This window comes from Aythya marila (genome assembly GCF_965140915.1).
Source record: "Aythya marila genome assembly, chromosome: 4".
In the NCBI taxonomy this organism is placed as follows: Eukaryota; Metazoa; Chordata; class Aves; order Anseriformes; family Anatidae; genus Aythya; species Aythya marila.
Window position 1 is genome coordinate 67,490,267 of NC_139045.1, and position 24,009 is coordinate 67,514,275.

At 37.1% G+C, this 24,009-nt stretch overlaps 1 protein-coding gene across 3 annotated transcripts in view; it reads right to left on the bottom strand.

Annotated features, from left to right (window-relative positions):
• HTT (huntingtin) overlaps positions 1–24,009 on the bottom strand; it is an 84,296-nt gene that overhangs the window by 15,287 nt on the left and 45,000 nt on the right. For all 3 annotated transcript variants that reach the window (XM_082760171.1, XM_082760170.1, XM_082760172.1), the window contains 18 exons: positions 23,841–23,957; positions 21,409–21,531; positions 20,558–20,796; positions 18,051–18,193; positions 14,216–14,423; positions 12,867–13,008; positions 11,168–11,347; positions 10,058–10,234; positions 9,731–9,807; positions 8,350–8,488; positions 7,715–7,837; positions 5,139–5,352; positions 4,793–4,938; positions 4,117–4,294; positions 3,742–3,837; positions 2,705–2,892; positions 1,374–1,500; positions 133–233 (listed from right to left, as the gene is read on the bottom strand). In XM_082760171.1, the coding sequence (XP_082616297.1) occupies positions 133–233; positions 1,374–1,500; positions 2,705–2,892; positions 3,742–3,837; positions 4,117–4,294; positions 4,793–4,938; positions 5,139–5,352; positions 7,715–7,837; positions 8,350–8,488; positions 9,731–9,807; positions 10,058–10,234; positions 11,168–11,347; positions 12,867–13,008; positions 14,216–14,423; positions 18,051–18,193; positions 20,558–20,796; positions 21,409–21,531; positions 23,841–23,957 (2,718 nt within the window). The remainder of the gene's footprint in view (positions 1–132; positions 234–1,373; positions 1,501–2,704; positions 2,893–3,741; positions 3,838–4,116; positions 4,295–4,792; positions 4,939–5,138; positions 5,353–7,714; positions 7,838–8,349; positions 8,489–9,730; positions 9,808–10,057; positions 10,235–11,167; positions 11,348–12,866; positions 13,009–14,215; positions 14,424–18,050; positions 18,194–20,557; positions 20,797–21,408; positions 21,532–23,840; positions 23,958–24,009) is intronic.

A 24,009-nucleotide genomic window follows, 5' to 3' on the forward strand; every position in this document is an offset into this window, starting at 1 on the left:
AGGAACTAAAAACAGAAGTAATTTTTCAATTTTGGTCACTAATATTCTGTTTGATAGGCTTATTAATAGAAGGATTTTTTTCTTTGTTATAATTAAATTTTAATTTTAAAAACATTCAGTGAATGACATTACCTCTTGTTGGCTCTCTTCTTGGTCCATTACGATAGGCTGAGTTACAAGTACACCGAGCAAAGTAGCCCAAGTCTCCTCAAACTGGGTACGGCTGATCCATCCTAAGGAAACACTCAGAGATAGCCATTCACGTCTTAATACAAACTTAAACATAGAACAACATTAAAGAAGCAGCACATTGTTTCTACAGATTCAATTTCATACTTATTCCTACTCAATTTAGCATTTTTCTAATCACCATAGCTTGAATTTAAACTGTTCTGCTTTAGGAAGTGAAGAATTCTTTAGAAGGGTATTATCCACGTATTATCCACGTGGTCCTCTTCAGGTTATTTCTTACATATATTTAGATATTTTGACTATCCAACTTTAAAAGCAATGAGATCTACCATGATTTTACAATACAGAAAAGCATCCAAAAGCTGCACTTTCTTTCCTGTGAGGACTGGCACAGAAAATCCCATAATGATCCAAGAAATCTTCATGCCATAAAAGCAGAACAAATTGCCTAGAAACAGGCCATTAGAATTCAAGCACTTCTGAAAAGTTTTTCCAAACTGATTTCTAGCAATATATCGTAGAGGATTCTTTAACAGTACTCCACAGTTTATACTTATAATATCTGAAGTATTAAAAAAGCAAATGTCATCTTAGGCCTTATAGTGTTCAAATAAAAAACAGTACTTCACCACAGGTCATTCAAAAATTAACCTGTAGATCAAGATAAAAAACAGACTTGTAAGTATACGGAAAACTTGGTACATTGACAGCCTCATCTGTTAAGGAAGGCTTGATATCTTAAGCCTCACACTGTTCCCCCCTCAGTAAACCTTTATATACCCAGAAGCTTTAAAGTGACACTTAAAATATTGAGTGTGGGACAGCAAATTCAATTTATCTACTATGCATGAATAAAAAAGGCAGGGTGGAGCAAAACATTGTTAGACATGCTATCAAGTGTATGCTTCATAAAACAGGCACCAATTCTTAGAACACACTAAAATGACTTCAGAGTTGGAACAATTTATCTCTACTTCTATAATTTCTGATTTTCACTCTACATTGAGAAAAATGTAAGAATTAATACAGCACAATTACTAACTTGCTCTGAAATATTATTTCTTGTCTAAATATGCAACAATAGTAAATAAATGGTACCAAACTCAGTTATCTGATGACTTCACAACACAGGTAAATGCCCAATAAGTGCCATCTGTATTCACATTTATGTTTGTACATACCAAGTGTATTAATGCGATAGATGAACTCTTTAAAGATTTCTTTTTCTTGAAGAAATTCAACTGGGATTTCAGGAAAAACTGTGCCAAAGTCACCTGCAGGCTTTGGCGACCAGCCTAATTTCCAGACCTGATGAAATATAAAGATTATTACTATTCCAAAAGAGTAATAGCATGAACATGACAACTATACGTATGTAACAACATGTAGCACCATTCAAATGCATTAAGACATGAATGACTAAAATAATTCTCCAAACACAAAAATCTTATAGAAAGGTTAAATAACACAGCATATTTTACACTATTTCTTTTTCTTTTCTTTGCACATTTCTCATTATGAATTAGTTATTTAGTCCTAATGTCCAAGAAAATAAAGTTCCCATCATACATTTTAGTTTAGAATTTATGTTATGCTAAGTGCCAGCTGAATCCTAGATTGAATGCTGAAAAAGCACTGAACTGAAATTCAGGGAAAACAGTTTTGTATTAAAGATTGCTGAAAAAGCACAATGATGCATTCAAGAGTGGTCAAAGAAGTCTTAACCCATAAAATTAGTATTTTTAGACATCCTCTCACAAACACCATGAGGAGAAACTGTACGTATGGATCAGAAAACCCCCTTCTGCTTTACTTTGTAAGCACCTAAATATGTTTCTGGTAATTGAAGTTTTTAAAATCAGCTTAAGTCATCTCATAACACTAATACCACATTGGAGGTAATCATAAGGTGTTATTAAATCCACATTGTATCTGCTAAAAAGGAGAGTTTGAAATATTTTGTCCAAAGGATCCAAGATGAGTTAGGAAAGAAAGGTAACATACAACATACAATCCAGAAGTATCTGCATAGCATGCCACGGTACCACTACAAAATATCTGAGCTAGTTCACACACTAGAACCACCTCAGCATCTTTGTGGTACTTACTTAGCATGGAGTAAAATGAACTTGTGAATTCAGATATAAAAGAAGGTAGCAGTGTAGATTTTACACTCCCAGGGTTATATGATTCTGCTGAGCAGGAAGAAATATTAGCCCTAACAAAGCACCCAAATCCTATTTTTATGTCTTTTAATTACTGCCTGGACTTTCATTCACATAAGAATGTAAGGAACAACTACACTCCTTTCTAATCAGAATTCTCACTCCAATTTAACTCTTATTTAATATCTTTACAACGCTTTTCTACTTCACGTTTAAAAACCTAAACTGGGTGATCAAAGTAGCAAAATATAAGTCCTACTGACAAAAAAAAAAGATGCAGCCCCAATATTTGATTTTTCAAAAAGTTATTCACTAGTTCTTACATACTGAAAATAAAACAGACATACCAAGGGAGGTACTCTTGTGTAACTGTTCACTAGAGGCAGCCTTGCTAAACTGATGATGATATTCTTGAGGACAGGAGTCAGAAACGCTGGTATACTGCTATTTCTTTGATGCCCCAAAGCCAGGACAGTCTGTAAACATTCCACCATCTCAGCAACCATTTCACAAGCTGCAGTAACATGTTTATTTTCTTTGTAGAGAGAAAAAAAATAAATTCAGTTTTGCCAATCTATTCAAAAGACACCAGTTAAAATCATACAGAAAAAACAAGAATGCTTAATTAAAGAATATGTTGACTAAGAAGGACAAAGAGGATGTAGGACAAAAATGTTATACAAGACTTCCATCTGGTTAAAGAGTATTACTACCACCCTCTCTGCAAATGTTGCTTGCCTGTCTCAGTGCTGGAGAATACCAATAGCTGACATCTGCCAGCAGAGCAGATACATCAGTTTCCTAACCTCAGCAATAGTTGGGGTAAACATCGAATAGTGCACTTCTTAGAATTAACATTGACCAAACTTATCTATCTTATAAAAAACATTTTCATAACTGGCTCTCTTCTAGATCTGATAAGCAGGGTCATTTCTTTTAGGTGGAACTGGTCTCTCAATCTACACCAGCATAACTGAAAATAGAAAACAATGCTGCTGTCCACTCTTGCAGACTACATTTGTCATACGCCCCAATACAGTACTCCTATACATGAGAAATGCACATAATGAATCTGCCATTTATATCAGAAGAATTAATAGATCAATTCTACATCTCCAAAGGAAATTTAGAAATCCTACACCACTTTAAAGAGTTCAGTCTGCAGCATGCTGCACAGCTGACAGGACCCCCCAAAAGAAGGATCTCCCTTCATGTTTGGCTTTCAATACAAAAAATTATACATATTAAAAATGTTAACTTATATATAATAAGCATTTATCAAAAACTAGTAAGCTCTCAGATAAACTCCTATTGTTAAAAAATTTAGTTATTGAAAGGGGACCTACTGTTTTTTCATCAGAAATAGAATTCACTGTTTACTTACTCTGTGTGTTTGAATCAACTTCATCCTCATTTAAGCCTTTTGAAGTATTCTTCTTTCTTTCAGGACTAAGAAGTTGATTTCCCGGTTCAACTGCAACTGAAGTAAGACAAAAATATTTAAAAGACACAGACATTATGTATCTCGTATACCATTTTTCTCCTCAAAACCACATAGTAGCATTATATATTTACATTTCCAAGGAATCTGCTAGGTTCAAAAGTAAACACAAGGTTTTAAATGTGAAATTAAAACAGTTAAAATAAGGTTGTCAAAGAAATAACTAGAAAGGATTCACAAGAAACATTCCAGACACCTAGCGGTGATGACTGACAACAATTAAGGAGTTCTTTTCACAGGTGTTCAAAGTGGACTCACCTGCTTCTATAATAAACCTAATGCAGTTAATTAAGGAGCAAGCATACGTCACATTAACTGCAGATGCCAACAAATTCCAGAGGTTAGGCTGCTGTAATGTCAAACAGCAACAATCCAGAGCAGCTTGAAGATCTATACTTAGTGGAAGCTGGTCATGCATTAAACGCCATGATAATGCCTATGGAAAAATCAAAATTTCCCATTAATATCAAATTCTCCCAATACAGGAATTTATAGCTGAAAGCTGTTTTTTCTATACAATTTGCTAATAAGAACCTTACATATTACTGTATAGAATATGTTTCTTTTCTAAGAAAGCAGAAAACTATAAAAAAACATGAGTATTAAATGAGAAAAAAGAAAACAAAAACAAACAACAAAATTAAAAAAAAAAGTCAAAGGTAAACCTTTTCTATTCAACATCCAAAAAGTGCTGGACATTTCTCCCAAATGCCAAGATCATTCCATCAACCTCTTCTCGTAAAAAGCTACCCTTGCCCCATAACCCAACTGGATTTTCTATCACAGATCAAGTAAAATAACCACTGAATAAACTTCTACAGTAAGACAAAAAAGTTGTCCAGATCAAAAGTCACTTCACAGTGACCAATTTAAGTCAAAGTTGCTTCCTCTACCAACATTTCATTACATCTTTATTTATGGTTTAGTTTCTTACCTCTACTGACATCACCACAAATTTCAGGATATCATCCTCTTTATCAGGAGGAACACGGAGACCCGTTGGTAGTTTTGAGAGTAACAGCAAATACTGAGCCAGAGCACGACAAAGCGTCATCACCGACCGATACATCGCCTCATCTCCTAGAAGAAAAGACTGAATGAAATCTAGCAGTTTGAATTTTTCCCATCAACAAATATTTTTCAGAATTATCTCATAGGCACTTTTATACCAAGTTACCTTGATTTTTTTTTTTAAAAAAAAGGTCATGAATTGACAAGATATCTGTCAACTACCTTTGCAGAGAAGAGAATAAAATTAAAAAGACCACTATTTCTATTACCAAAGATATCGCTTAGCTTTTTCCAGTAGGCTGATGGCTCAGTTGGCAATAGTGGTTGGAAAACCTGGTGGTTTGCAGGAAGGTTTAGTACAGTGGTAGACACATGGTCCAGAGTTACCCTCCGAGATGTTTCAAAGAGGCTACTCTTCTGGTCTCTTGAGATTTCATTCATGCCAAGGCTTAAACAAGGCGCTAACAAGCTTAGGTTGAATTCCTGAAATCAAATAGTAAATAAAAAGTAAATAAATTACTTTTAAAGAGAATCTAAGTATTTGATGGAACTATTCTGGCAAATTAATATAGTGGCAAATTAATAGTTTATTAATTTAACTTATAAGACCTCCACTCTTTTATATTACGTAACAGCACCTTAATTAAGGTCATATTTGTTCTATTTAATTTCTAAACACCAATATGCTGGACTGGAAAGGAAAAACAGTATATTCAGTACAAGTTTTCAGAACAACATGTGAATAAAGCTCTGATGACCTGCATATACGAAATCTTCAAGAATAGGTGCCAAACAAGTATTTACTATAATGGAAAGAACGTTAAGGCATATGGAAAATAAGGCAATTGGTGACAGCCAACACAGCTTCACTAAGGGCAGAATTGCACCTGACAAATCTGGTGACCTACAACAGCATTATGGCATTGGTGGATAGGGGAAGAGCAACTGACACCATCTACCTGGACTGATGCAGAGTATTTGACACTGTCCCCCATGATATCCTTGTTTCTAAACTGGAGACAAGGATTTGACAAATGGACAACTTGGTGGAAGTGGCTAGATGGTTGCACTCAAAGTGTTGCAGTTAGTATCTCCATGTCCAAGTGAAGATCAGTGATGAGCGGTGTTCCTCAGGGGTCAGTATTGGGACCGGTGCTGTTTAACATCTTTGTTCCAGTGACATGGACAGAGTGATCGACACTATGGACAGTGCTGATGGCACCAAAACTGTGTAGTGCGGTTGACCTGCTCTAAGAAATGCCATCCAGAGGGACCTTGACAGATCCTTGACCCTCTCTCCAATGAAGACAGGCTGAGAGAGCTGGAGTTGTTCAGCCTGGAGAAGAGAAGGCTCCAGGGCAAACTTATAGCAGTCTTCCAGTACCCTAAGAGGGCTACAGGAAAGCTGGGGAGGGACTCTTTGTCAGGGAGCATGGTGACAGGACAAAGAGTAATGGTTTTAAACGAAAAGAGGGTAGGTTTAGATTAGATATATGGAAGAAATTCTTCATTCAGAGGGTTGTGAGGCACTGGAACAGGTTGCCCAGAGAAGCTGTGGATGTCCCATGTGGAAGTGCTTTGGACAACTTGGTCTGGTGGAATGTGTCCCTGCCCAAGGCAGGCAGGTGGGAACTAGATGATCTTTAAGGTCCCTTCTAACCCAAACCATTCTGTGAGTCTATGAAACTGATTCTTCAGAAGATTTCATCATAAACTTCAAATTCCTCAATGGGGACAAAAAGGGACCGTTTGCTGACAGTATGGCCCAGAGAATTTACATCCCTGATATGCAAAGTATAAAATAACCTACTGTCTTCTGCCTAAAAACTTAACGCATTTTCCTTTTTTTCCCTTTTTGCCAACCTTATTTTCAGAAGTTCCTAAACCACTTTTGCCAGAACTTTCCAAAATATATCAAGGTAAACAGCTAGCAATTGAGCTCAAAACATTAAAATTTGGCAGAAATATGAGTAGTTGAGCACAGGGCTGAAAAGTGCAAGCTCCATCAGTTATTTGATATGCACGTTTGGACAAGTCACTATCTGTCATATTTGACCTGATAGAAGAACAACTACTGTCATCAATTCACAAACATCACAAATCTTAAAATTTCCTTTTTAAAACAAATAAACAGACTTGAAAATAAAGTGGCAAGTCACAATTTAGCTTACAAGTTTTGTCCACCCCTGAAATAACTCTAGTAAATTGAATTTTAAATTCGAAAAGAAGTTAAAAAGATAAACTACATCTTTCAAACTCCACATCTTTGGTATTTGAATACTAACCATGTTTCTTCTCAAAATGAGAAAGTGTAAAATCTATTCAAAAATGGCATCCCGCTATCATTTCTGCATACCAGCAGCAAATGTACTGGACAGAATTCAAGCAAAATATATTCTCAGAAAACCTAGTTGTACATCATGACATATTTACTATCTGTGGCCTGTTAGAGACATATTACAAGTCATCTAGCACAGATAAAGATTTCAGAAGCATCTGGCATTGTAAAAGACTGTATAACAGAATGAGGAAATTATGTAAAGTGATAAAACTATGGATTTTTGTTATTATAATATATAAACTAATCTTCATTTCCACTCTATATATCCAACCTGTAGTATTAGAAAACTAACATTAACAGCATTGCTAAAGACAGAGTTGAAAAATATTCAGTATTTTAGTTTCCCAAATGAAGTAAAATTCAGAATATCAACTACCAGTATCATATAAATTTCAAGCGCTTGTATTTAAAGAACCTAATCTATTAATACTACCAGTTAGAACATTTGAAGTATTTTATTACAATATATTCATTTGATTCAGATCTATCTGACAAAAAAGTTACCTTGCAGGTCATGAAGGAGTTCAGGTCAGGCTGAGGAATCCTATTTACAAGTTCTGCACCTTCTAGTAGTGCTGAGTCTGACTTGATGCAACACTGTGACCTCACTAGTGACACATACCAGTCCTTTAATAACGGAAAAATAAACTTAGTACATATTTGTTTTCAGAAAATAACATTTTGAGGGGTGGGGGAAAATTGCTTACTGGCACTGAATTGTGGTCCTTTTAGAGATAAACAGGCCACATTAATGTCAACAAAAAGAAAAAAGCAAAGAAACTACAAAACTAGCAATAATAAAAACATCAGAAAAAGCAAAATAGGTAACAGGTGAATGGCCCATTCTAAAACAGACAAATAGGTATTCTTGGCAAGTTGTCTATTTCCATGGAGTCTGGACATCAAATAAGGTAAAAGAAAGTTTAGCATATAGCACAGATATACTAGGATTGTAAAGCTGATGAGAGTGTCTAGAAAATAACCACTGTTATACCTACTGATAACTACTGTTGTGCAGTCAAACGCAACAGTAATAGACAAAAAAAAAAAATACTGTAACAGAGGAAGAATCACTGGCCAAATATTTTGCAAGGAGCAAAAGATTCTTTGAGCAAAGAAATTTCCAAACATAATCTTACTTTGTCTAGAACTACAGTCTCTAAAGCTGGTTGGCCTTCTCCATCTAGGGGGTGTGAAGTAACCGCAGGTGAAGGACTAGTTGTGTCTGGTGCTACCATAAGTCGAAACCTATCCAAGAGTGAGTAAAGTCTTTGGTGTCTGAAAATAGAAGAACATATCAAAGATCTAACTTAGTTTTATAAATCATTTAAAAATAAAAATAAAAAATAAAAAAATACGGTGAACAAATCCTAGTTCTGTGAGAGAAAAGCACTAAGGTCATGAGTTCTTTGTTGGATACATGCACTCACATAATGTGTAACTGCAAACTTCATCAGCTACCAGTACAAAAACAAATGAACCACCAATAATAAATAATTAAATTGATATAGATTTTGAACATATAAATGCTTATACATAAAATACAAGCTGTTCAATTACTTTATGCAGTAAATATTTTTATTGAAAAAGAAGAATTAAGTTTAATGTACAAATCTGATTGCAGATGAATATATTCTAAGAGATACCAAATAAGAACCACTTCTTTAAGAAAATGGAGAACATAGTAAAATTTAATTTAAATATAAGATTAAGAATTTCGTTTTGTGGATTTAGAAGCCACTGCTTTTTTGTTTGCCACTGGTTTTTGTTTGTTTTTCTGATTCCAGTACTGCTATCAAAAGCATATACCTTAAAGCCATTTGGAGACTTTGGATTTTTTTTTTTATTATTATTTTTTTTTAACCTAAATCTAATCTTACCTAGGAAGGTACTCTACTATCAATCTACTGCCATCTTGGGTATTGGGCTTTCTATTCTTTCCCTCTACTTCTATTTCCTATTTCAATCAACAGGTATTAACTGCGAACAGCAATGACATCAGGAAGATTCTATTACTCTCTCCAACATCAAATAAGGTTTTTGCAAGAATTAAGTCATTTACCCCATTTTATAATAGCATTTTACTTTTAAAAAGTTCAGACATTAAGAATTTTATCACAGCTGTCTGAAAAAAAAAAAACACAGCTTGGACTGACAAAATTCTGCAAAAGTCTGAGAAAGATAAAGTTGCTTTCAGTAATGTAACTTTTGCCAGAGAATTAATTTGGGGTGACTTTCTCTAAAAAGTTAAGTTCTGAATGGGATGGGGTAGAGAAGAGAATTTGATGTCTGTGAGCCTCTGGCTTTCCTGATTTTGTGATATATTTAAGAATTAAATTCAACCAATACAACCGTCCTTGAGTCAAAATATGCATACATCTCAAATGGGACTTCTATTTTAATCTCCAAACAGAATTCACTATCTTAATTTACAAAAAAAAACAAAACAAAACAAAAAAAAAACATAATTGCTACAACATTACTTAGCTTGACATCTAAACATGTACTGGTATCATTTACCTTGTTGCTAATCCACTGCTTTGAAGATATTCCTGAATTCTATCCAGTTCTTCAACTGGTAACTGAGTAATGCTGTTCTATAGGAAAGAGTCACAAGAATTTTATAGGACAAAAAAGAAAAAACTACCAATATGTACTTTGAACAGATTAGGAAATTCAAATGCAGATAAAGTGATAAAGTTAAATGCAATCATTCACATATTAGTGTTCTTATCCACAGAAATCACTTAAATTAATATACGTCAATTAAGATGCTTAAAATATTACATTTAATCATATTACTATCACTATGCAAAGTGATTTGCAAATGAATATATTTATCTTTACCTGTAAAGTTGCAGCCAAAAGCATTTCTACCCGACGGCAAGCTAGTGTGTCAACCATGCGAGCAAGCACACGGAATGGAGTACACAGAAGCTTATCAACATACAATGTTAAGACAGCCCCAGACTGGCTGAGATGTATCCCCTCTAAGCACTGTAAAGTCTTCTTCAGAGTTGTAGGCTAAATGATGAAAAAACAAAAAAGCTAAATTACATATCTAATAATGTAGTAGGATTAAATACAAGGGTGTTGAAACAAACAAAAAATCAATTAGAATACGAAGATGTTTATAGAAAAGAACAGCAGCTGACAACTAGCTGACTAATATAACCACCAAATGAATCTCATGTAACTTAAGTATTTTACTCACAAGCCTAAGGCACTAATGCAGTTGCAGTAGACTTGTCCATAGACAATAGGAATAGAGAAGCAACTTTACCAGGTTGTTCAAGAAACTCCCACCACTACCTCCTAGAGGAAGCCCAGGAAGCACCATTCCCACAGAGAGTTCCTAAGCTTAAGAGGGATGCATGCATACAACCTTCCATCCCTATCAATCATCATCAGCTCCTTTTAAATCAGAAACTAAAATAATAAACAGAAATCATATACTGAATTTCTGAAGTGATCTGTCCCTCATCAAGATAGACAGATCAACTGGGGAAGGCATGAGCTTGAAATCATTTTCATGTCGTTACGGCCTATGAAGATGAACTAGCTCCTGTTCCCAACTCTGTAGTTAGTAGTAGTTATTCATGCAACCAAGGTACTGAAATCAAAGATGAAAGCTAGAGCTTTAATTTACCCCTCATATTTTTTATGCAGATTAATATATTTATTATGCAGAATAATATCCAAAAAGGAAGAAAAACAGCTTAACCAACTCTACTTGAATCTATAGACTTGATGGATTGGAACACATCTGACGCTGAAATTGCTAATATGTTACAAGGTTCATTGTTTACACTTTTTACAAGAGACATCAAAAATAAAATTACAAATTGATAAATTACCCACGAATGCCAGAATTTGCATGCTTATATTTCAATTTAGTTTGAACTGATAAATGGCTTTATTCTTAAAAAAAAAAAAAAAAAGCAAAGTTAAACTTACAGCTGCAAGATTCTCACATCGTGACTGAATGGCCTGGATAAAGAGACCGCTGGCTGCTGAATTCCTGTGAACAGCGCTAATGAAGTCTTGTACTGGAGGCTCATGGGACAGATTAATCAAGTCCTGAACATGATTCACAATAAGCCAGGTCAAGTGTTCTGAATCATGTAGGTTTTGACACTAAAAGGGAAAAAAATAAAATCTGATTCCGGTAATACGCAGGGTAAGTGTTTAATTACTAAAAATCTTATCTGACTCAACATGAAGTTTTCATCCATAATTCCAGTAACTGTTTTAAAATAATGGTGTAAAGTGTCTATATTTTAATATTGCCATCATTATTTTTTACATGACAGTTTTTTCAAATGCTTTTGAACTCGTTGTAAATTAAGAGAGTCATGATGAAATTGTAATAATCTTTTTTAATATCATTACAATAAATGGGAATTCATTACACAAAAAGGGAATGGCACAAAGTTACGCCAGGGGAGATTTAGACTGGATATTAGGAAAAGGTTCTTCACGAGGCACTGGAACAGGTTCCCCAGGGAAGTAGTTAGGGCACCAAGCCTACTGGAGTTCAAGTAGCATTTGAACAACACTGTCAGGCATGTAGTAGTCCAATATGGAGCTAGGAGTTCAACTCAATGATCCTTGTGGATCCCTTCCACCTCAAGACATTCTATGATTCTAAAAACCCAGGTTAGAAACAAGTAAATTGAGAAGGTCATTGCAGAGATGCCTCTTAACAAAATGTTTTTTGAAGTAAACATACACAAAGTCTTCTCTTTAAAGCATGATTTTCATTTAGGCTTCTTTTTAAAGATTTCATATTACTACTGGCCCTAAACACAGATTGAATAATTTCTGGAAAGCAAATCCGAAGAGATCAGTCAATAATTAATTGTAAACCTACAGAGGTAAGTGGATATCAACAAGGAAGGAGTACAACACAACAGAAGATTTCTAGAGCTTATCAGGTGATGCTGAGAAGCTGGTATTCTTCAGTAAAGAGGTTTTGGAGGGTTTTACTTTGGACTAGCTCTCATCTGACCATGGTGACTGAATTAGGAGTTGAAGTGCTTTTTAAATACAGCTTTTAGTCTAGCTGAATCTGAAAGGAAATTAGTTGGCTTCCCTGAAAGTGCTCTGCAGTGCAAACGCCACTGCAATACTACATATAAGTACTATGGGAAGGTTCGCCTCAAAGGTACACTTCCAATGACTTAAAACACTAATATTAAAGGCATGAAGAGGTTGAAGCCACAGGAACTGCTGTCATCAGAGAACCAAAAATAGAAATGAAATGTTAGTGTAAAAGCTCTCCTCTTACACTACAAAAGATAGAAATGTGTTGTCCACTAGAAACTGTGCTGCTACTACTAATGTTGGGAAATCTAACATTTCTTAGTATGCTCCTAGCAACTCACAAGTAATGATTGCAATACCCATCAGATTGTTCTATTACCTACTAAGTGTCCTTAGACAAGCCCCATGAGAATTAGTTCAGAATAGAAAAAAATTTCAAACGAGCTCATACCTGATCTTACAGAAGTGCCCCCTGAAAATGAAATCATTAGTTTGACATGTCCTCAATTTTCACTCACGAACCAGACTTCGTTGATGCATACCAGTAATAAAAAATTGTCAGCCTAATAACTCACTACTGTAGTTATAAAATCCATAATTCAAAACTTACGACATAGTCACAGAAAAGAATGAGTGCTCCTCTTCTCACTATCTCTCGATTGCACATGCCGCGTTTAGATTCGGAATCTGATTCATCACTGTCTCCACATATCTGAGGGCTAAGTAATTTAGTAGTAGACAGACTGTGTCTCCTGCAAGAAGCACATTATATTTTATCACTATGGCTATTGAAAGATCAAAAAAATTTGGAATGACCTACCAATAATAAGTCTTTATGCAGTATTTATTTTCCCAGAAATTTCATTTTAACATTATACTGCTTTGAAATAGACACCTTGCTTTTCATCGCTCTTTACTTTCTAACAAAGTTAGTACTACTTTTCGGTCAGTGTTCATTGCTTCTTTGAACAGTCTGAAGAAGTAAACAGGTTATTTAAGAGAAAAACATGGGCTATTGCATCTCTGGTAGAATAACACAACATAATTCTGTGTTTCTTCAGTCCATGAGGTTGAACTGAGGTCAGAAATTCATATTTGAGTACTTCTCTTTCAAAGTATTAATCCATTCATGTTGTAAATAAAAATCAGACTTCCCTAATATTCACTGCACAAACATCAGAAATTTCTCTCAGATGAGTTTTTAATCTCCCTTTACAGTTTATGGAGGGATACCCACCCACCCACATAGTGATCCCACCTTACACCCAAAGGAGGGATTATCCCCATCATCCCCATGTCAGAAGTATCTGACAGGTGAGGTGACCCAACTTCAGACCAAAAGTTCACCATTTTAGACAAGATTTCTGAATATCAGACAACTCATGTCAAGTGACATCACTACTAATGTCACTTTATAACAAATCAGCACAATGCTGACAGTATGTTTTAACATTCAGTGCTAGACCCACTGACAGGTAACAGATGTACCCAAATCTTACTGATCAGACACACACAGTGTATATCATCTGCACTGGCTGGGTATCTGCTGGAAGGTGAAATAAGTCTCCACAGAGGCATGAAACCTGCTATATTGAATGTTTTGTTACAGCTATTTACATATTTAAAAGTACACAGATGGGAATTTTACAGAGATGGGAGTTTCATAGTCTTCAAAGTGTAGAGGTTCCTTGACAGTTCTTTTGAGGAACAACTGAACACAGGATGCACTTCCTTAGTTTGAAAGACATACTGCCAGAATGGACAGTATGTAAATACACATGTACAAAATAAACGCAGAACTACCTACCTCAGAATCTAGTAGTACTATTCAAGAGTTGACAAGCTTAGCAGATTAAAGGCTAGATTTTTTTCCCCATACAGTTGTACCAAATACAATTGAGAGACATGCTACTATTTTTACAGATTAAAACAAACAAACAAACAACAAAAAAAACTTACTTTGGAGTTTGATGCACTTCTGACCACCAGTTGTAGTTGGTATAATTGACAAGAAGAAGGATCTGACACCAAAGAAGAACTAAGGAAGGATGTGTGGGAATCATGGACTGAACAAGGTCACTCAAACTTTCAAGGGTATAGAAACTACCATCGGATCCGTCTCCTGTAAAAAGCCTGGTGGCTGCAGCTGTGATTCTTCTGAACATTCCTGAAAATAATAAAAGCATATTAGAGTAACTATACTCTTGTCTGAATTCTGAAATTTCAAAATTTTCATGGTACTCTGATAAAAGAATAGCTGTTTCATAAGCCAGTACCATTCCTGGAAAGAAGGTATACTCTGCATTGTTGTTGTTGATTTTGTTTTTTAAACACAATTGTGAGGCAGGTCACGCAGTTTGCCCAAGGGCAGTGTGTGAACCACCAGCAAGCAGCTCCCAGTCTGAAACAATGCTTTAGGTAAGACTACAACTATAATGAAACCTATAGTCAACTTTATATCTATCATACATCAAAAGGTTTATCTAACACATGAAAACCTTTACCAAATTTAAAATCCTTAATTACAGACCAGGATATTTTTCTTTATAAAGTAAAACACAAATTCTAAATAAAAACCATGCTAAAACTACTATTGCACACGTTAAGGAAGATCACTTACAAGTTTCCTACATCAGTTGAGGGCTTCCCAAATATATTTATTTGAAACTGAACTTACACCCTTCCATCCAAATTCTGAGGTATAAAAAGTACGTCTTTTTAAGTGATGAAAAGTCACTGTCCTGCATACTGAACTCTTAACACAGAAGCTGAATTTTGCTTTCCAACTTGCTGCTACTTCATCATAATACCAAATGAAGGAAGGGAAAACAAGGAAAATGGAGACAAAGTAGTCTGAAGTTATATGACTTTTTCACTTTATCCATTCACCTTTTATTTCTATTCTACTTCAAAGTAGCACACTAGAAATTTTGATTTCTAATACGGTAGCTTCCTATAGTTGAATATACAGCAGTCAGCAACGCTCACATTCTCAGAAAAACTGTAACGAGCAAGATAAGACAAGACATCCAAGTAGCAGATCAAATCGCAGTTAAAAGTGAGAGAAGATAGTAGCCTATGTTCCCAAACACAAGTCACAATAAGGCGCAGCTGTAGTTAGCAGGATATAACTCAAAGCGAAATAAAATTACACAGTCTTGAACTGAACAAAAGAAGTAGTACAAAACCAGGCACTTAATTCAACCTAAGCCTAAAAGAAAATGCTAAGACATGAAAATATAGCTCACGTGTCCGAACAACTTTTTGTGTCCGAACTCTGTAACACCGCATAAGGTAACCACAACACGATTAGTCCTTACAGTGGGTTTGTAGTCTTAGATTAAATTCATTTCATTTCTAATGATCATGCAACACACATATCCTGGTGCTTAGCACAAATAATTTAATACTTAATTTTCATTTTGCATGGAAGTTTCTAGATATTTTTGGCAATAAATAGTGCAGCTTGGAAGCTGGTTGCTACAGAAGTAGCTGAGCCTTCCCTTTCCTTCATCGCCAGCTCCTACTGCTGAAGTACCCACTTCCCTGATTTTAATCACCAGCTTGATTTTCTAATTTCATTGGTCCTGGCTCAAACCCATTTAAACATCTACTCGAAATCACTTTGACATAGGCTATTTGTTATAATCTACGTTTCAAATCTCTCAGTAACAGCAGCTGATGATACACATGTGCTTGTTACAGTACTTAAACAGTAACTACAATAGTAACAAGCACGTGGAAAATAGAGTGATCACTCACTACATTCAGAGCTGCAAGAAGCAGCTGGTAGCAATGACAGGAACAGAACAAAGCTTTTCACCAAGAAAGGAGTTTATAACTGAACTCCATAGGAAGAGCTTAAAAAGAGAAAATTAGAGGGTGTTGAAACATTTAACGTGATTCTGTGTTTGTACAACAGTAGTATTTTGTATTCCCTTTTTTTATTCACATCACTAAACAGGGAAATACCGTAACTCCCATTTTACAGACAGGCCTATAGAATGCAGTGATTTGTGCAACATCCAAGGAAGTCTATAAATAATCAGGGATTTGTGCCAGCAACTTTTAAATTGCAGCCAACTACTATAATCCAAGATCTGCAACAAAGTGACAATGTCAGCTGTATGGACAAGGTGAAGAACTCAAAAAATAATATTCTGGACCAAGCAAAAGGTGCAAAGGCTTTCAAGGAATGTGGTCAGGAGAGATGCTTTATACCTTCTACCTCTTACCAACAAACAGAAAATTTAGGAAGAAATTTATGGTGATAGAGAGGAAAATATGGCAACAGCAAGTACCCAGTAATAACCCACTGGAGAGAAGATGAGGTTGTTTAGAGTGCCAGAGTTATCAGCAACAGTAGCTAGCAATACATTTACCCTCCAGAATACTACCAGCCACTTTAAGGTAGAATATGTTTTGAAAGCAAACAGAAAAAGCACGCCACTGAAAGAGTTAAATGAGATGTACACCACTAATATCGTAAGTGACACAGATTAGAAAATGCTCTCCCTAAAAGACTTTAGTCATGAGAACACATGTATCATGTTTAAATATAACCCCGCTCTTACTGTCGGGAAAAGCTAGTGGACTACTTAGTAAACAGGATCTCTTTCCAAAGCACCCAAATATATTCTATAGCAGCACTCGAAATCTTTCTCAGAAGAAGACAAAAGGAAATTTATCCAAAGGTTTGAAAGGAAAATGGTACAAGCTTTCTTCTCAGTGAAGGTTTACTTGTGTCAACAAGCTGAAGCAAGATACACAGAACTTCCTGTTCTTTCACCTTGCAAGTATATCAACAACAAAAGCACATTTGTAGATGTTTACAGAAGTATTGGGATCTGTGTGCAACACTATTCAGAGGCTGTAACACAAAGCTGTGATTCTCTTCCACAGAGCATCAGGTGAACACTAAGTGTTGCAAGCTGTAAACTACAAAGAAAGAGCAAAACCTCTCATCCTAACAAGTCTCTCAGCTTACGCTGTGTATTAGGAATGAGGCAATCTACTCCCATGCATGGAGGTACACAGGAGCAGCTGTTTTGGGATAGCTGTTCTTGACAAATCCTGGTCTACAGCAGCTTTTGGAATTATTAGACAGAGCTAGGCCTAGCAGAAAAGGATAAAAGTCTCACGGAAGCCTCAAGTCAAACAGCCAAAATAGGCACATTTAGAACTCCAAAAATTCCAACAGAACAAGGCAGACTCGTATGGTTCCTAACACTTTAAAAAGAGTATTTCATCAAGGAAAGGAGGCAGAGGAAAGAACTTTCTGAGAATTAGAATACAGCCAGGAATATGTCTCAGAATTTCAGCAACACAAGAAATTCTAGACTGCAAAAGATCTGCTTAACTTAGTGGGGAATGACACCATATTCCAGTTTGCTCCTTTAGAAGACCAGGCAGACTGGAAAGACTGCCAGTTAGAAAATGTGGTGGCTATAGCTGCATATACTCCAGCTGTACCTCAGATCAGGCCACTTCCTGAAGAAAAGAGGAGTCATAAGGAGAAGCCAGTGAATTAGGCTGATCTACAGATCAATAGATGGCAGCACTAGGAGAAGTTCTACTGCTACCTTCGGTCAAGGAGAAGATGAAAAGTCTCTAGTTGCATTTTATTTGTATATAGAGACAGAATATGAAAAACGGAACCTGCATTCGTAAGCAAAAAATTTTGGAAATTCTTTATATACAGAATGTCTTAAACACCTACTCATTCAACAATTTTCTCGGAACTCAAAATTACCTCGCTGCAAACAACAACATGAGGCAATGCTTCAAGTATTACCTGATTTGAAGATATGTATTAAGCACATAAGCAGCGTGCCCAGCTCCTGGCAGTAGAAAGTATGCTGCTGCTCATTCATATCCACTTTCAATTGTTTGGTGACAATATCTTCCAGTAGAATACCAACCAGTTGTAATAAGAACCTTAAAAAAAATATGCATACCATCAACAGGAAAACCATCACTGCAACATCCTTCAGAATAAGGTGATGTTTGCCTACGAAACTCAGTAAATTTAAAACCAAAATAAAAAATCCTTGTGCATTTATCCAAAAGAAAATGTTAAATTAAATACTATATAACAGGTTGGCCCCAAACAAACATGATGCTATTGCTATGGACAGGTAAGAAATTCAATAATTACATAACGGAACTGTGTTATCTACTCATTAGCTGAAGTCGTAAGTGACAGCATGCATACAACAGCCCACCTCACTCACACAGCAAACACTGAAAATGACATGGTGTCTTCCTAGTGATTTGCAATCAGCTAAAAAAAAATACGCCTTGACAGTTACTGCAGCTCAGCTAAGGAAGGGTAGCTTGGTAAGTCACAGGAACTGAGCTGCTGGCAGCCTCATTTATCCACATTCACTCTACAACATGGATTCCATATCAAACCTCCATCCAGGTATACTGGGTTTATGTGGCAAGGGTTGGGTAGTGAGGGGGTCTACAGGGATAGCCTCTGTGAGAAAAGCTCAGGAGCTGCCCCATGGTAGAGCAAAGTCAGCTCCAGCCAGCTCCAAAGGAGACCCACTGCTGACCAGAAAGAAGCCAACGAGCAATGCTGGTTGGACCCCTGTGAGAGCGGACTTAAAAAGGAAAAAAACTGCTGTGCAACAACAACTGGGAGAGAGGAGTGAGAAGCAGCCCTGCAGCCCCCAAGGTCAGTGCAGCAGGAGGGCTCCAGGCACACAGCAGCAGTTCCCCTGAGGCGAGGCCCCTGGTGTAGCAGGCTGTCCCCCTGCAGCCCATGGGTCCCACATGGAGCAGATCTCCAGGCTGCAGTCCATGGAGGAGCCCCCGGCAGAGCAGGTGGATGTGGCCTGGAGGAGGCTGAGGCCCATGGAGAGCCCCCAGGCCAGAGCTGCAGCCCACGGAGAGGAACCCACACAGGAGCAAGGATCTGGGGGAAGCTGCCACCCATGGGGGACCTGTGCTGGAGCAGTTTGCTCCTGACAGATAACCCCATGGTATGAATCCATGTTGGAGCAGTTCTTGAAGAGCTGCTGCCTATGGGAAGCCCCCCCAGGCTCAGTTCGGGAAGGATGGCATCCCGTGGGAGGGACCCCACAGGGAGCAGGGGCAGAGTCACCATGAAGGAGCGGTGGTAACTGACCATAACCCCCATTCCCTGTTCCCCTGCACCACTCAGGAGGGAAGAGGTAGAAGGTGTATGGGGAGAAGGTGTTTTCAGTTTGCTTTTAGTTCTCACTATTCTTGTCTGCTAGTAATAGGCAATAAATTAATCTCCCTATGCTGGATTTGTTTTGCTCCTGATGGTAATTGGTGAGCAACCTCCCTGTCCTTATCTCAACCCTTGAGCCCTTTCCATCATATTTTTTCACCCTTTTTCTTTGAGGAGGGGGAGCAAGAGAGTGGTTGTGATGGGGCTTAGCTGCCCAGCAGGGTGAAACCACCACACCAAGTTTAATAAAAAAAAAAAAAAAAAAAAAGAGCAAAACAGAACCCCAAAAAAGGGTGTCTGCAATAAGCAATGCTTGCTCCTGGCCATAATCATTCCTCGACCTACTCTGGTTGGACATAAGGTCATGTTAAGAGTGTCCAGATGCCCCTTTTCCTTCTATCCATCACCCCCACCAGTAAGCTGAATAAGAAGCAGAATTTTCTTTTTATCTGAAATTCCATACTTGAGTAAAAAGTTTTTAGTTTCTTAAACAAATAGCTATTTCAAATGCCTCCCACCACATTAAAACGTAATTGTCTTAATGACAAACACTGTGTCAACAGAATACGATCACCATCTCTCCATCTTTCATTTTGCTTAAGTCATTCTTGCAGAGCTTCAGCATGGGAAGCTAACTAGACAAAGCAAGCTCTTAAAAAGTAGAAAATAAAGAGCAGGACTAACTTAATCAATTGTATCTATTTGCTGCCAAGATTCTAGTACAGAACACAGGCTTCTGCTGTGGGTATGATTCATCTTTCAGGCCCCACAGAGAGAGGATGGAAAGGATTAAACAGTTAAAGCTTGGAGTTGATTTTAATAACACCAGGATTTATCTGTCATAATGGCTCCAGTAGGTCTTTCACTTGGCTTGAGAAGAGACACTGAAACAGTGCAAAGTCCCTACGAAAAACTCATCTCCTTTCTTTGCTGTTCAACTCATTATTCCCTCTTCCATACACCCTCCTCCCGTGTATCAACTTCGGAGACTTTATTTCTGTCAGATATGCAATATATGTGCATGCATAGAGTTGTTAATATATTTGTGACTTCTGAGAAATCTTAATCTTACACTTAAGTTACTCAAGACAACATACCTAGAAAATGTCTCTTCAGGCAGATATTTAGCCTGTTTAACCTCAGCACGATCCTCTGGTGTAGATACATTATTTTCTCCACGTCTCAGTCTGTTAATTGCTTGACACGAAATCAAATATGGCGAGAAAGAAAGCTCCTGAATACGGGATAGAACTATGTCTTCCGTGGATTGTGAAATCAGAACTCTAAGGATAGCTAAAATTCCAGAAATCCATAGCTGAACAGTGCTCACTGATGCCTAACAAACAAACCAAAAAAAAAAATGTAGATTGTTAGAGTGAATAAGCATGACCATTGCCAAAAGCACAGCATTTGGAAGACCTGAACACCAAAGTTTTTTGCTGCTTGCTCCATTCTCATGTCTAATTTTATGCAACAGCTAATTAAAATGTTCAACTTCAAAAGAATTCAACACAACATAGGAATATATTCAGCCTTCCTACAGCAAATCTCCAAAGAAATTAACAATCTCAACTATCAAAATAGTACTAGCACTTGCATAGGAAAAATGTGTTTTACGTAATGAATTGCAATCTAGAATTTACCATAACTGCATGTATTTTTAGGATCAGGAAGGCAGAGAAACAAAAAGAAGGTAAATAACCCAAAAGCGGAACACTTCTGTATAAAATGCTAGAGATAGTAAATCTTGTTAATTCTAATGAATTCTTTCCTAAGCTGTGCTTCAGGTATTTCAACACCACATTGCAAAAAAAAAAAAAAATAAGTAGAAATACAAGCTCTTTCATTTGGCATGAAGGACACAAGATTCTCTCTTCTCTTGAAACATCCACTTTTACTACTACTCTAGAAACACTTCACGTGTTTTAACAGGTTCCCCCCTGCTTACCATTGTTTTAGGGGTAACAAACATACTCCTTAAAAGCATGTCCACAGGGCGAAGGGAAGAAGGAGCCAAAATTTCAAACAAAGTGTTCAATACTCCAAGGGCATCATGAGAATCTATATGCATCTGGAAAAGAAAACCACAAAACTAATTTATAACTACCACCACACGTAAATGCAACACAAAATTACCATTTCATGTTTTAAACATTTCTGTAACAACCTGTATATAATAAGGCTGCCCTTTACAGCACAAAATTTACAGCAATAAAATCTATGAAAAGTAAATTGAAACTTTAATTGCAGGCCTTCCTACTTAGTAGGTTTGAGAACATGGGCAAAAATCTATCCCACAATATTCAATATATGTATCGTTTATTTTAGGAAAAATATGCCAGATTCAGAGAATGAGGCAAAAAGACTGATCGTCATAAAACTTAAAAACTTTTCTCTTCCCTGCACATCCTAGCAGACGTATTATAGACAGCAGTGGTGACACAGGAATAACAATGTTTTGGCCATGAATAAGCTTAAGATGACAATCAGGAGGAAAAAAAAAGTCCTAATCATCAGAGAAGTGAATGGCTACAGCTGAATTACACTGCAGCAACAGAGGCAGAAGTAGTAAGGATCAAGCCTGACTTGATCAGTTTTTTAGTTAAATTATAAAGCAATTGATTGCAAAAAGCAAAGGACTGGACTTTATCTGGACGAACCTATCTTGCCAGCCTAATTTGATAGTTGAGTACATGCACAGATCATACAAAACAAAGGCAACTCCAGTTTGCCAGCATTTTAGCTTCCCTCAAAAACTGCTGTCTAATCTTCCATACAGCCTACCCTCCCCCGCCATGCAACCTCCTCATAGGAGGGGAGAATCTGTCAAAGAGTGAAGAACATATTAAGGGCACAATTTCATTAGTTTTACTTTATATCCTGGAATTAGAAATAATTACTTCAAACAAAGTTGTACAGTAAAACAAGCCCTCTGTTGCTTAGGGACAGTACTCCCTTTAGGACAAGGATTCTCTGTAGACTCTTCTTCCCAGATACAAAGGATCTATAACCTATCCTCAATCTACAGTCCATTTCTGGGCTCCCCAGTAATGCAGACTCACACACACTGGAACAAGCCCTGCAGAAAGTCACATAAATGATTAAGAGCTTGGAGCACCTGTCATACAAAGGGAGGCTGAGACAGATGAGATTGTTCAGCCTGGAGAAGGCTCTGGGGGATGCTAAGCTGTTAGAACAGGTCCAGAGGACAGCCACAAAGATGATCAAGGGGCTGGAGCACCTCTAATATGAGGAAAGGTAGAAAGAGCTGTGGCTGTTCAGCTTACAGAAGACAAGGCTCCAGGATGTCCTCATTGCAGCTTTTCAGTACTTAAAAGGTGGCTTATAAAAAAGATGGAGAGCAACTCTTTGCTCAGTCAGATAATGACAGGAGAATGGGGAATGGTTTTAATCTAAAAGAAGGGAAATTTGGATTATAAATTAGGAGGAAATGCTTTACTCTGAAAGTGTAACACTGAAGCAGGTTGCCCAGAGAAGTTGTAGATGCCCCATCCCTGGAGGCGCTCAAAGCCAGGCTGGACAAGGCCCTGGGCAATCTGATCTAGCGGGCAGCATCCCTGCCTATGGCAGGAGGTGGAACTAGATGAGCTTTGAGGTCACTTCCAACCCAAGTCATTCTGTAATTCTATGATCTTAACAGCGTGTACAAATATCTGGCCAGGGGCAAGAAGGAGACAAGAAGACAAGACAAGTACAGTCTTGTCAGTAGTACCCAGCGCCAGAAGGAGAGGCAATGGGCAAAAGTTGAAATACAGGAAACATCCATTGAAATACAACTCTCTAAATTCTCCTGCATTTTTTCCTTCTCCTTGTGAGGATGCTCAAACACTGGAAGAGACCCAGACAGGTGATAGAGGCTCCATCCTTAGAGATGGTCAAGATCTGACTAGACGTGGTCATAAGAAGCCTGCTCCAGATGCCTTCTCAAAGCAGGGTCAATCTCTAGAAGTCCATTTCAGCCTCAACTATTCTGCAATTCTGTGATTTATAAATGCAGTTTTGGGTGATGCTTTTTCATTCTCCTTACTAAAACAAATGCAGTTAGACCCACCACAGTTATGAAAAAAATGGGAGAATATTCACATTAGGAAGTGCTCTGAGCAAGACACAATTGTGTACATACGAAAAACAGAATGAGCTTTATCTGGGAACAGCCTAGAAGATATCACACATACTGCGTGTATTTAAAATATGACCTGCATCATTTCAAAGGCTTAGTTTATCCTACAGTAATTATTTTTCCGGATATGGTGGCTACACCTTAAAGAAAACACAGAAATTATCCAAAGCCATAATTACAATAATTGGTTACAGGAATTATTTTACAAGTTTATAGATTAAAAAAATGCATATAGCAACCTGTTGTTTTGCAAGCATTGGGAGAATAATGTCAGCTATTTGCCGGGACAATCTCTTCCATTTGTCTTCATTTTCCTTATGACACTGCTGCAACACTAAGATGAACATTTCCAGCACCTGAGGGAAGTCCAAAAGAATGCAAGTAAACACCATACTATCGGGAAACATT